At 36.5% G+C, this 14551-nt stretch overlaps 3 protein-coding genes across 6 annotated transcripts; 2 read left to right on the top strand and 1 right to left on the bottom strand.

Moving 5' to 3' along the window:
* The first annotated feature begins 1494 nt into the window (after positions 1-1494).
* Positions 1495-2842, top strand: LOC119997286 (non-specific lipid transfer protein GPI-anchored 19-like). The gene is made up of 3 exons (XM_038844197.1): positions 1495-2188; positions 2356-2412; positions 2511-2842. The coding sequence occupies exons 1-3, from the start codon at positions 1870-1872 to the stop codon at positions 2639-2641; spliced, it is 507 nt and encodes a 168-aa protein (XP_038700125.1). The 5' UTR covers positions 1495-1869; the 3' UTR covers positions 2642-2842.
* Positions 2843-2940: 98 nt separating this feature from the next.
* Positions 2941-6299, bottom strand: LOC119997261 (protein CDC73 homolog). 4 transcript variants are annotated; one of them, XR_005467987.1, is made up of 6 exons: positions 5213-6299; positions 4962-5044; positions 4739-4861; positions 3604-3740; positions 3365-3522; positions 2988-3261 (listed from the first exon to the last, which is right to left on the bottom strand). XR_005467987.1 is itself a non-coding variant. In XM_038844162.1 (4 exons), the coding sequence occupies exons 1-3, from the start codon at positions 6270-6272 to the stop codon at positions 4769-4771; spliced, it is 1236 nt and encodes a 411-aa protein (XP_038700090.1). In that variant the 5' UTR covers positions 6273-6299; the 3' UTR covers positions 2941-3261; positions 4739-4768. The 4 variants fall into 4 exon arrangements, 1 of the variants encoding a protein (XP_038700090.1); XR_005467986.1 differs by having other exon boundaries at positions 3599-3740; XR_005467988.1 differs by lacking the exon at positions 3604-3740 and having other exon boundaries at positions 2941-3261.
* Positions 6300-11736: 5437 nt separating this feature from the next.
* Positions 11737-12429, top strand: LOC120003047. Its single transcript, XM_038851945.1, has one exon. The coding sequence runs from the start codon at positions 11883-11885 to the stop codon at positions 12279-12281; it is 399 nt and encodes a 132-aa protein (XP_038707873.1). The 5' UTR covers positions 11737-11882; the 3' UTR covers positions 12282-12429.
* Positions 12430-14551: the final 2122 nt, after the last annotated feature.

Genomic DNA, 14551 nt, shown 5'->3' on the forward strand with positions numbered 1-14551 from the left:
ATTCCCATAAGCTTGCAATTTCATGTCAAGAATTGCACCAAATTGGCATCTAAAATTTCCATTTCAGTTTCACAATCGGAACTCCGAATTACAGGATCACTACGTATCCTAATTTACTCATAATGCTAATCAACTTAAGTTTCAATCCTTATCATATCATTGGATTATTGATTCCCAAGAAAACCTTCAAGGCTTGCACCATATATAGCTACGTGCCTAAATTAAAAATACTATTGGTAAAAGCAATCAAGAACTGCATTCAGTTTTTTTCTTCAAAAGGGAACAATGGAAGGTTACTGTTTGGTGTCGTCTTAACATATTTTATTCAATCCACTTCTCTCCATAATCTACTTGGTATTTTTCCTATTCTAGGTAAGATTCTGTGCATGGCATAATAAACATCTCATAATATTATGAATATGATGATCATAATTTCTTCAATTTCGCAATCTATCGTTTATACTTTAGTTTTCCTTTAGATTGAATGTAATTACTAGCGTATGATAAACAACATAAAACGGAATCACTATCAACTACAAATGAAGACAATCAACAATTTCACTTAATCTATAATATTTTCATAGTGATATTCTGTGGTATTCTGTTATTTTAACTAACCAGTAATATCAAATTGGAGGCAGTCTCCATGACCGATCAACATTGCAGCATTTACATCTCATCCTCCAACAGTTAGGGTTAGATCATCATTCATCACTTCTTCTCAGAAGAGGAAGGCCATCGCTTCCAGCTGTAATCCCCAACATGTCTGGATCTGATTTCGCTCACAAGAAAGAAACCTACATCAGTCAAAGAATCACATTGGTATCACTGCGAATGAACACTGGAATGCATCGCAGTGGCAGACTAACCGACAAGATAGAGTTGCGCACTTGAGCTGAAACACTGCCAGACTCACTGATCTCCATAGCCGCTACACCTGCAATTACCAATCCCAAATTGGCATTTGGGAATTAGTACCGTCGTCGTTTAAGCGTTTTACAAAGTTTCAGCCCATGGAAGGCCCAAGAGGTCAATTTGTCCAAAACAATGTAGCCCATGAAGAAGTCAAAATTGACCACTGGAACCCAATGGCAATGGGTTCTCAGCATTCTCATCAGATTTTTGCTTGAAAAAATGTGAGCTTTGTTCCTCCATGAAGAAGTGTTCCTCTGTTTCCTTGCAATAAAATCTGTCCTTGCAGTGATTGTCAAGTTTGATAATCTAAAAATCAATATGAAATGAGATGGATGGGTTTTTTTTTTTTAAATAACTGTCATGGTAGGACCCTTTGAACCCATCCCAACGGAATAAACCCCGGGACACGGGGTAAGACATGCGAAAGATCCTATGAAGCTGCTCTTCTCTAGGCAGCCACTTTGGCACTTTCCAAAAGAAAGGTGTAATCGACGTCACAAACACTCTTTGTATGACCAAATCATGTATTAGCCTTTAATGTTCAGATTCTCAAAGTGATAAGGTAGAAAGCTAAAGTCCAGGAAAGTTTAGGAGTCAGATACACGTTATGCTTTCTTCTCAGATCAGAAGTTTCAAAAAGTCCAAAGCTTTGAACACGTTATAAATCCTTCTTGTTCCAAACAGAAGGAACCTGCCCAGCCCTCACTGCAAGTTGGTCACCAACATTACCGGCTTCATATAAAAAGACACTCGCAGATCAGGTTTCAGCTTTGTTCATTAGATAAACCGTTAATATAACTAAAGTAGGTCACCCACATAGCCAATTTCTTCATTGACTCTTCCAATTCTTTCCCTATATAAACATTCCCTACTCTGCTCAAACACAACAAGCAAATCAATCTCACAACATTTCCTAGGAAATTCAGCATTCAAAGATCATTTTCAGCAGCAATCATGGCACAAGGAAGAATGGCATTGATCCTGGTTGTGGTGACGATGATGTGCGCAGGAGCTGCAGCTCAGTCGTCATCGAGCTGTACCACTGTGTTGATCAGCATGTCGCCTTGCCTTAATTACATTACAGGGAACTCCTCAACCCCATCAACGCAATGCTGCACACAGCTCAGTAATGTTGTCCGCTCCTCACCGCAGTGCTTGTGTGAAGTCCTTAAAGGTGGTGGATCGTCACTTGGTATCAATGTCAACCAAACGCAGGCTCTGGCCTTACCTGGAGCTTGCAATGTTCAGACTCCACCGATTAGCCAATGCGATGGTAAGAAATCCCCCTGAATCTCAGTCAGATGTTAAAATGTTTGACAAATACTAAACAATCCTGTGAATAGTACAATGAAATTAAGAGAAATGATGGCAAAAACAAAGAAAGCATCATAATAAATCATGCTAATCTTTAATTAACTTGAGCTACCTGCATGTTGACAGCTTCTTCTCCAGCTGATTCTCCTGCAGGGACACCAAGCACTCCAAACACCCCTTCAGGTGAGAATTAGCCCATGAATTCTGCTATTACAGGTAGATAATTCTCTGGTGGTTGACCAAGAACTAAGTTGATGATATCATTCTTTATGTTGATACAGATAACGGATCTAAGACCGTTCCAGCAACACAAGATGGTTCATCAGATGGAAGCACCATCAAACTATCAATCTCTCTCCTCTTCTTCCTCCTTTTTGCAGCATCATATGGTTCAATCTTCACAGCATACTGATTTTCAAATGTAATAGCATACCTCTCACTCCTACACATTACAGCACTTCCCTTTTACATTTGTCATTCTTAATGAGTTTCCTATAGGTTGAGGGTATATGTATTATTTATTTTTTGTGACCTCTTTTGGGGATCTAGTTTTGTATCATGGAAAAGACAGTTGTACTCTTCCCTTCTCAATAAAAAGGATTGTTCTAGCTTACCTTACCATGCAAATTGGGAGGTTTACAGGTGAAAATCTAACAGTACTTGTACTAAGTCCACAGAACTACTGATGATAACAAATCAAAATCAACAATATGCTAATTAGAGATGATCTAAAATTGCCACAGCAAAATCGTATGCAGTTAGTCACAGCCAACAGAAAAACTCATGTACTAAACTTCATCATTTCCTAAACTTCTTAACATGAGCTACCATCAATGCACAATGCACCAAGAGAATACAGAAGAATAAAGAGAAAAGAACGTGCTTTAATCATGAATCTGCTCTCCATGGGTCAAGAATAATGATGGTCACGGGCATAAATCATCCTCTTGGTTTATCACAAATTGCATTACATGTGAACTTGGTGGAAAGACACATTGTATCCAGAAAAGGCATATGTATATAGCTTCATCCCTGCCACATAAGGTTGAAGTTACCTATATTAGTCATATATCAGCATCCCATGTTTATCAAATATAAGAACACAATAACACAAAATCACATAATGACTCGTTACTGTTCTATAAGCATTTTCAATGAAACGTCATATGCCAGTATAGCTGCGTGAGTATGTAAGCAATTCAAGAGTTGGACACAGCTGCACCAGCCTCGGTTTTCTTGAATCGTTCTTTCATTATGCTTCAATTTAGATTCAGAAGGTATTATGCTTCAAGCCTTCAACCAAAAAAAAAATGAAAAAGCAAACTAACACAGTGAAAATAAGCAGCCATTCACTTGTTAAGATGTCAACCTTACATGTGAGCATGTATGTATCTCCTTTTTTTCCCCTTTTTCATTGCATGCATATATGTATGTGTACGAGGATACTGCTAGGAATATGATCGTCAAATCTCATACAGCACTCATCCAATCCATCAAGCATTCAAAGGTGCCTGGAAAGAATTATATTTTGACATCCTATATTTGCGAATATGTTATAATGCCAATACATTCACAATCTCAAATGTTTGCTCACCATTTTCTAAAGCAAATTTAGTCAGTCACAAAGGATATATGCCACTGCCATAAAAATTTTTCCAAGCATTTAAAGTATTGAAGTGTTTTTCTACCTGGCTTTTTTATTGACTCGTTTGCTAAGTAATTTATCTTCATGATTGATTAGAACTATCTAGGTTGGAAAAAAAATGCTTGGAGCCTTGGAAAAACCAATTTGCAAGTGACCACAAAATTGGAAGTAAAATGTACATTAGTATGTAGTTAATTTCATGTCTTTATATGCATATCAAAACAATTATAACATGATTTAATTTAGGCGACAATGGCACAAGCAAATCGTTCTATCCACATTTCATACACATTGCAGCATGCAACAAGCATTTCAGTACCAATATGCAGAGACAATGACACAAGGAAGAACGGCAGTGGGTCTGATCTTGGTTGTGCCTTCATACACAGTCAAGTTCACGTCTTTATGCTGAGACAGGAATACATACATGCATATCAAGACATTTACAGACCAATAAATCCACAAAATATAATTAAGGCTTAGCCCCAGAGAGAAGGTATGATATATGTTCATATTTCATACAAACTAGAATCCAGACTCCAGTTTTGGGGAAATAATTAACAGGGGCAAAAACATGAGCAAGCGCTTGCATACACACATAGCGAGAGAGAGATAGATAGGGATAAAGAAAGCTTTTCAATAATGGAAAATTAAAAAAAAATCCTGAACAGTGCAAAAATGCATTAGCTGAAACTTCGAGCAAATAAAGAGAAAAATTATTACAATGCAAAAATGGCAATCATCAATTAGTAACGACTTTACCATTTCGGATAAACCAATACGATTTCCAATAACAGAAACAAATTTGAAACTACATCTTATATGGAGATTGGAGTTGACAATATCTGAAAGATTGAAACATACACGCAAAGGCTCTTGAAATCTCTGCCCGTCTCAAGAATGTGACCGGGGCCGGACAAATTCTTCCAGTCTGTCCCAAACCTCCAGTGCTGCCGCCCTGTCCTGGTGTCTCTTGTTCTTACTTATCTGCACATGATAAATGCATCGAGATGTAGTAACTTTGCAATCAAAATCACTAAACTAAGGTTAAAATATCAGAGAAGCCCAAGAGGCAGTAACTACTCACGGAAATGATTTTTACATTCCACTGCTTCACAGTCTTAGCTGACTCCACGCTGTCATCTTCAAATCGCATGAAAAAACCAATAACTGCATAGAATTCAACATGTATACAAATGCAATTAGCCTAATTCAACATGAATAGAAGTTTATCTTCAAATAACATAGAAAATAAGTTAATAATTCTGCATAAGAAAATGCATGAATGCTACCATCCAAGTGCAACATCAACCTAACAAAACATGAAGAAAGCCTTACTTTTATTGAAAATCTCCACGTGATCCTTAAAAGGCCACTCTTTGAACTGCCACTCTTTCCCTAACACAAAAACAGCCACCACCCTGTCCCAGTCCTCCGGCTTCAAAGCAGATGGTTTATCCCTGACCTCGTAGGCTTGCATTACCTTCTCCCTGTCCCTACTGAACTTCTTCTGCACAGTGATACAATCTGGCCTTGACCCCTTCATCTGTTTCACCTTTACATCGGTGGGCACGAAAACCCCGTCTTCCAAAAACTCCTTCACATTGTAAATCGTAATGAGTGTCTGGAACGCACTGGGCACAAGAATTATAGGCACCCCCTCACCCATTTGGCCAACCTTCAACATCTTTGACTTAGGCCCCGAATCGTAAGCCATCTCATCCGAAAATCCTAAACCTCGCTCATCCGCCCCCATCAACCGATTCTTCGCCACCAGACCGTCCTTCCTCTGCTGCGACTCAATTCGCTGCCTTTCTTCCTCCCGCTTCGTGGCCGTAACAAGCCCACTATAAAAATCCTTGTGCTTGCACTCCAGTAAACTCTCTCTATCTTTCAACGGCCTCTCAATCGCCCTAATCATCAACATAAAATCCAAATTTTCAGGAGTTTCATCAACCCCCATCGCCGTAACATCCGCCAAACCAGCATCACGAAAGGATTTATATTTAGATTCAACAAATGCGGACTCATCGGGACGATACTCACTATTATTGATAATTGGGATAGGATTTTGAGGAAGCGGGAACTCAATAGCGTCGGAGGATGACACCTTTCCGGTGAGGTAGTCGAGGAGGGGTTTCCGATCGGGGAGAGTTACAGTGGGGACGCGATTGGCACGGGCGTTCTGGATGTAGTCGACATGTTTGAGGTAAGGGTCCTTGATGTAAAAGACGAGGGTCTCGAGAGTGTAGAGGTTGCCCTGCTTGGAGCGATAAGCAGTGTCGGCGTTGCAAGGGAATGTGTATTCGTTGGCGAAGCGGAACTCGTCGTTGACGCGCACAATCTTGTCGATCTCGCCGCGGATTGTGTACTCCCGGAGTGCCGATAGAGGGTCCATGGGACTCGCGGTAGGCGTTAGAAAAATGGGTAGCTTTTGTGTACCTTCTTCAGAGGTAGCATACGATAGCGGATGACGTCATTGACGTTTGTGGATGACCGTTCGATTGGGTTTGAGTACACCTGGATCAAGCCGGAATCTGGGAAGGACCACAATGGGCCACAGAAATTATCATGATGTGGTCATGGGCCTTATGAGGCCCGATTAGATTTGAGGCCTTGGTTGTTATTTAAGAACTAATGTGGCTGGGCTGGCTAGAACCCAATGAAATAACCACTCCCATATAAGAAATTCAGTGTAGAACCATGAACTCATGAAGCCACAAGAGAGATGAAGTCTGAAGATGCATGGGTTTAGAACCATTTGATTTGGGTCTCTTTCAAGCTCTCTTTCATGAAGTTGAGATTCCTTGGTTTTTTTTATTATAGGAGATGCATATGCTCGAATTCGAGATCTCTATAAGATACTACACATATGAATATCATTTGAACGACTCGTAATTCTCTAAATGAATACACGTTAATGCGTATGTGGTACCTTTGTAGTCAATAGCACCAAAAGAACAGTACTAGGGACTATACTTTTCCAAATTGGAAAAACAGTCCTACATAGAGGGGGAGGGCTGTGTCTAATGTACCTCTTACAGCAATCTCTGAATTCTATTTAATGACACTCAAATACTTGGATGGATCACACTGCCACTACAAACAAGCATATGAATGTCTATGGATGGACTGGGACATATCTGGGTCTGCCCTACTTACTACAAACAAGCATATGAATGTCTATGGATGGACTGGGACATATCTGGGTCTGCCCTACTTTTTTATTATATATATATATACACACCTGTCTTTGATTGTTTCTTCAGACGGCGAAGGCTATAGTATGATGTCCCAAAAATCTTTCACATGGCAAGGAGTTGGGAAGTTGGGAATAGTTGTTGAGTCCCCAAATGTGGAAGAAGCCATAACCATGCATTCAAGCTACTCATCTCTAATCATTTAAAGTCCTTCAAGCTAGTTTAAAGTACAGATGACTTGTTCCTTTCATATTTATATATGGTTTCTTCTATACAGATGTCCGTAAATTTTAAAGTTAACTGGCGTTTCATCTTAGCCATTGAATCTTATCAACGACTGAGATAAAAGTTGAAGAAAAAGTATTGATGATGTCTCTTACAATTTATTTATCATTAAAATGTAATATATATGTATTTATGTTTTTATTTAAGGTCAATATGTATAATTATTTCTCTTATGATTACAAGAAAGAGTGAAAGACAATGAAAATGACAAAATCATTGTGAGGAGTAGTGGTTGGTACCAACATAATGATGATTAGAGTAAGATTATTTAACCATAATGACACAATAAGCTATACAATGCAAAGTGCCAAATGATTGATAGGAATAGATAGATATAGTAGATAAGGAATGGGGGTTGGGTGAGTCAGAGAATCCATGAATGCATGTGGGTTGCCATGTGAAGAGCATTAAACACTCTTAATTAACAAACTATCAAACCTTCCCACTATATATTTTACACTATTTCATATGATTATGAATTGATAATTAATTACGGAACCAAACAAAAAAAACCCATGTGAAGAAGAATATTCATTCACACAATGGCCTGATTTATATAGAGCTAAAACCCATGTGTATATCTATAACTATATATATATATGTGCACAGAAGAAGCTAACACAAAATGTTCTAAAACAAGACACATTATTAAACCAAACAACATTCTTAATTTAATCATAGCCTAATAGATATATAATGTCACGACATTCTCTAGAGAGAGAGTGTATAAAATCTTAGGTTAACAGTACTAATTTTTCTTTTATTTTTTCCGCCGTTTCGTTAGCGTCAGAGCCTCGAAGCTTTTCTACCCACTTGACTCCATGGAAATTCTCAAATATTTGGATCGTTTCACTCTCTCTAAATATCTTGATAAATAACATAATATTGATATAATAATTTTTTCATATTTCAATATGGAAAATGGAACTTGGGTTCATCCCATCCCATGCAAATTCAGCCAGCATTAAGTCGTTGCATATTAATTGGGAATTGGATCGGATTGCATTAATTGTCTAATGAGTTTTCCCAATTTGATTGCAGCAAAAAAAAAAATCCATTTTGGGTTCATACACAACAAAATATGTCGTACAAATTAGTCTTTCAAATTGCTAGTCATGACTCATCTAGAGACTAGGCAGAGAAACAGTAACATTGAAGGCCACTGAAAGTCTGAAACTGCCGGTTATCTACCAAACAAGTTTTCTCATACTGGAATGCAAGACAATGGCCAACCTATACATACATATACACACATGTTAACCCCACATGCATGCTTGACCTTGGCTTTGTCTGTGGACCTTATTTGATTTGGAACATATATGGAGTACTATTACTACTAGCTGCTAGCTACTCTCTATTATTAATTAGGAACAACACTTGACCTAGGTCTTATTTTGATTGTCACATGTATGCACAAGGCAATAGTTCGTTGGTTGACGCATATACAATGTTAGCAAAATTGTGTATACATATATACATATATATATATATATAATGGTCTAATTAATTGGGCCAAACCTATCTATAATTTTGGTCTGAACCAATAAATATTCAAGTTTGTCACCATTGGGACTAAACTTTTTTTTTTATGTAGAACCCACCCAATAATTGGCCTACCCCGGGACCCATATATGCACGATAAACTCTGAAGATTATCTCAAACATAGAATCAAACCCGGATATATGTGCTTAACTCACGCATACTAAGATCTGCCCTGTCACCCATACTGCTCCTCTGGGACAACTACCCCCACTTCATTAACACCAAATGGGGGTTTCTTTTAGGTGAAATAATTACTACACTTTTTTTATTATGATGATGAATTGGATATAAAGCACACATGCATGGTTTCGTAAATGAGAGTTGTAGTTATAATGACAAGAAGAATATATGCATAATAATAATCAAAGTTCAAAAGATCATTGAGATGTGCATGAAACAAGAGTTTTTATTTCTTCAGTGGGGGTGGGGGACACTTTTAGGACATCTTTGCATGGTACACGTCACACTGATATATTACTGTGCTTTTCATCAGATATGCATTAAATTAAATAAATCTATGATTAATTAACATGATTAACAATACATACGAATTCTCCTGTGAGGTCTTAAAATGAAGTCATGACTTTTAAGTTTCAAAATTTTTTTAAAAAAAATTTAGAAAAAATAAATTTGTATTTTGATCGGTATTACGAACCCAATGATATATTTTTATTTCAAAACAAAAATTAAATTTAATATGAAAAGTGCATGATAATTCGAAATCGTTGGATATAAAACAAAAAACATTTCATATTCATTTCAAGTATTAAGAACTCATTTGAAGACTACATTAGGAGAATTCATATATATATATATATATATATATATATATATAATTACTAGTAATAATGTGTTTGGACTCAAGTACCTAATTTTCTGATTCTGCACAATACAAAAGGGGAGTGGCCCTTCATATCTCCAGTGGAAAATCGAGTCAAAGATTCTGCAATTATTTAGGGAAAGTTTGGAGATCGACCAAGTACTCTCAACATGCAATGCACGCCTTGCGCAATATCTTTTTGACTCTTTTCTATGCAATTATATTTCAATTAGTTCACTAATAATTATTTAACTAATTATAAAATGTAATGTTTCACTTAAATATTTTCATGCCATTATATTTTGGACCTCAAAACAATGAATGAGAGGCATAATTAATTGCTTTGTAAGAAATTATGAAGAGGATTCATTCTCATATATATATATATATATATATATATATATATGTGATGGTAAGATAAGGTCACTATGATGTCATAAAAGGAAAACAAAGTAAGGCAATAGATGAAGCATAATCATTCGCCATTAAATTAGGGTGAATGATTAGAGGAAGAAAAAGGATGGAGTATGTGCTTGGCCATATATGAAACCCTAATTGACTTTCACATGAACATACAGACATACATAACTTTTCCTTGGGAGAAAAAAATATATGGAAAGATGATCTAATCATGCCAAAAAGTGGTTAACATTATTACAAAGACAAATGCATGCAAGGTCTATATCATGTTTGTCAAATTCAGTTTTATGTCTCATTCAACTCTCCCATATCCAATCACTTTAGGATTGCCTAGTTGATGATCTCTCCAAACTTAGAGAGTATAGTACCCGAGAGTTCAAACTAACCAGCTGAGATATTTTTTTATGGAATCATGATTCCGTGAGATTTTCTCACTTTCGGGTCTCTACTCACATGAACTTCGACTTAATCTTACCTGTTGACAACATAGTGAGGGTTGTCTGACAGCCTGAGATTTACGCACACACAACTATTTAAGGACATACTTAATATTGGATGGTTTCTCGATTATCAAAAAAAAAAAATCTCCATATCCCATCATTGGGAGCTAACTCATGCATCATCATACCAAACAAAATAACTTATCCTGTTGAGATTAATATTTGGAACTCGACATCTGCGTTCTAGGTCAATGTTTGCATTGCACGTACTTGCATGTTATTAACCACATATTAATAAGTAATAACTCTATGGAATTATTACCTCAAGTGTCAGTTATTGGTGATGAATCTGATACCAAGATTGCAGGCCACAATCATATATCAAGAATTCACAACCCTAGGATGATTATCCATTGGCTGTTCAACCACCACAAGAGCAGTTGGCCAATATATATATATATATATATATTGGTAGTGATGTCGACCCTATTTTGTTACCATATGATTCATCACTATATCAAAGTCAAAAAGTACTAAACGCACATGCATAGCTAGAATCAGAATAACAACATGCAACACACCTATCAAGCCCATGCCCTTCAAACTTCCGGATTTGGGCCACTACAATTTCCTAAAAATTAGGATTCACATCAAATAAGTTTTAAAATAGAAAAATAAAAATGTGGTATGAGTGGCACTCGCACACCTCCTAATTATTGGATTAAAATCATAGATTCTCTTATTCTAAACAAATTGCATAGTCCCCGGATCTCAAGCTCCCGCCACTTGTGTCTAAAGACCTATTGAGCCAATCCTATTAATTCCTTATAGAATCTAAACCTACTACGATATGTATATGCGTATTTTAAGTATATCAAAGCCAATACAAAGGCAATTCTGTTCAATAATGCCAACCAAATGTAACTGTCAATCAAAATGAACTACCACAAGAAAAAAATAAAAATAAAAAAGGGAACCTTTTTGCATGCATAGAGAGGGGGGCCCCTTCCGACCAGCTTTGTCTCTTTTTCCACTGGCTCATGCCCCTTAGAACATGGAGGGAATTGTGGCTGTTTTCCCTGCCTTGTCTTAATTATCTCTCTCTCTCCCCCTCTTTCTCGCTCTAAAACAAACCATAAAAGCTCTCTCATCACAACACTAAACCCACATGCAAACCCCAATTCTTTTCAAGACCCAAATCTGATATAAATCAAAGAGTGAGAGAACAAAAGAGGAGAGAGACCCCACTTTCTATACCTTCATTGCACTCATAAAAACCCACAAAAGCATCCATATTTTTATGGTCTCTTCAAGACCACACCATCAAGAAAGACTGTGTGTGATTTCAGGGGGAAGAAAAATGGAGATTGAGTCTGTTAAATGTGAGTGTTGTGGGTTGAAAGAGGATTGTACCCAAGAGTATATTAGTCAAGTGAAGGACAAATTTGAAGGGAAATGGCTTTGTGGGTTGTGTTCAGAGGCTGTGAGGGATGAAGTTAGTAGAGGCAAAAATATTAAGACATTTGGGATGGAAGAAGCAGTGAAGGCTCACATGTCATTTTGTGGTAAATTCAAATCAAATCCTGCAGTGAGAGTCTCTGATGGCATGAGGCAGATGCTCAGGAGGAGATCAAGTGATTTGGCTTCTTCTTCTTCTTCTAAGAAATATAGCAGATCAGCAAGCACTAAATTGTACTGATCATCATCAATGGAAGAGGAGGAAGGAAAAAAAAACCAGAGAAGAAGAAACAGAGAGGGCTTGTTTGGAATAATAAGACTGTAAGACTTTGCCTTGTACAGAGAGGGATGCTAATTACTTCAATATCTTTTTGTTCTTAAGTCCTTTACTTGACATGGGTATGCTTTTTTTTTCTCTTCCTTTTCTTCCCAAATGAGACAAATTTTCCTGGAAAAAGAAAATTCTTAACCATATATATATGCAAGAACAAAAAGTAACTTTTTTTGCAAAACAGAGACATTCTATTAGAACTAGTTTCACGAGGCTTTTTTGAGTGATTATGTTCTTGTTTTTCTTTTCTTCTTGGTAAACCATTTTCTTTCTTCTAATTGGTTGCATGTCATAAAATAGAGTTCTATGAACTTGTTTTCAGCACAGTTTTGTTTTTCTAGACCGTCTCGCTTAACTTAACGATATTTGAACACAAAAAAGATCTTTGTTAATTGAAAGAAGATTGGGATAAACCATATCGTTTGGTGTTCTCCAAGACGTGGGATTATAAATCAAACGGCTTACTGAACTGTTTCAAGAAATCAAATTGAAACAAAGAAAGGCTGAATCTGGCTTCTTGATGCAGAAATGATTTTTCACTCCTAGTAAATTCTACCCAAAACATTATGAAATTAAAAAAAATAAATCCCAAGGTTTCTATATTTAAATTTTAAAATTAAGGGTCAACCCAGGAGAACCTAATGCAAGAAATCTCGAATTATTTGTGTTTAATAATTAATTAATATTTTCTTTCATGCTTCACATTTCTCAGTGGAAAAGAACGGGTAGTGAATTTTTTTAATAGTGAATTATTTATTGGATTATACATGTTAAGACCAAAAGTCAGGTCCAACAAGGGCGTTGAATCTTTGGACAGCCAGATCAACTGATTTTCTGGCCCTGGTCCACCAAACTTCTCTATTGCTTAACTAAACTATCAGCCATTGGATCTAGATTTTTTCTTTAGTTAATGATACCAAAAAACAGAGCAATTAAGGAGCTGATATGGGTAGGTCCTCATAGGAAATTTTATATACTCGATATAGACTCTTTGTATCGCTTGGTGATATCATCGTCGGTGAATTTATCTACTAAGAGCAATACTCTTGAGGCCAGGTGTTGGACCGTATGAGTAACTTACCCTATCATCATGTAGGGAAGTTCTGGGCGCAACGGCTTGACGATCCGAGTTTAGGTCTATATCGGATGTTCAAAGAGCAATATTGTATTTTGTTGTTCTCGATTAAAAAAAGAAAAAGAAAGATATAGGCTCCTCTATGAAATGTCACTTCAACGATCCAATATTGTCCGATAAAGTCTAATCTCAAAGAGGCCAAGCGTATGTTTAGTATGCTATTATTTTTATTTTTATTTTCTAAAAAATAAAAAATAACTTCAAAAATAGGTTTGATTGTATATTTTAAAAAAGACAAAAAAAATAACTAAAATCATATGAAAAACAAGAAAAAAGATTTTTTTTTTCAATTTCTAAAAACGAACAGAAAATAGAAAACAAACAAAACATATTTTAAATTTTAACTATCGCTATCAATGTTTCTGCTATTTGAACTTGTATAACTTATGTTGCATTAAAGTAATTAGGCATCCCCAACTCGAGGTAAGACCAAATTAGTACAACTGCGGTGGTGCTAATTATGATCCATGTGATTAGTTAATTGAAAGTTCCACATTGCATAATGCCATATTTACATGCTGTCTAATTAGGTGTACCTTAATTTTGTCTGATGAATCATGCACCAGTTCCTGTTATGGTCCGGCACAGACAGGGAATTGGGTTCCTCAACATACACGACTCAACTCATGTAATAATTAAGAAGGTAGGACGGAAACAAAAGAGAGAGTAGCTGTTGTATTTTGAACCGCAAAATCATTGATGCTATTCCTCCACTAATGCAAGTATATAGAATTTGAACAATGTAGTCTTTAATTCTGTGGGACTAATTAATAACAGATCAATCTTGGATTCTATGGGTAATTAAGAGACAAGTATACATACAAGTCCCAATCTTTGAACAACATCTGTAGTTGTTGTTGTTGTCGTCGTCGTCTTGTCAAATCTTTGTGAGAAGTTTTTGACTTTGATGATAAATGTTTTAATGACAAAGCATGATCCACTGCTTCACACTTGGAACTTATTCTTCAATTTTCAATGAAAAAGACCAAACCAATTTAATGCATGCAACCCCATAAACGTTCTGAGGATGTGTTTGGTTATACTT

The sequence above is a fragment of the Tripterygium wilfordii genome, chromosome 1 (genome assembly GCF_013401445.1).
Source record: "Tripterygium wilfordii isolate XIE 37 chromosome 1, ASM1340144v1, whole genome shotgun sequence".
Classification (NCBI taxonomy): domain Eukaryota; kingdom Viridiplantae; phylum Streptophyta; class Magnoliopsida; order Celastrales; family Celastraceae; genus Tripterygium; species Tripterygium wilfordii.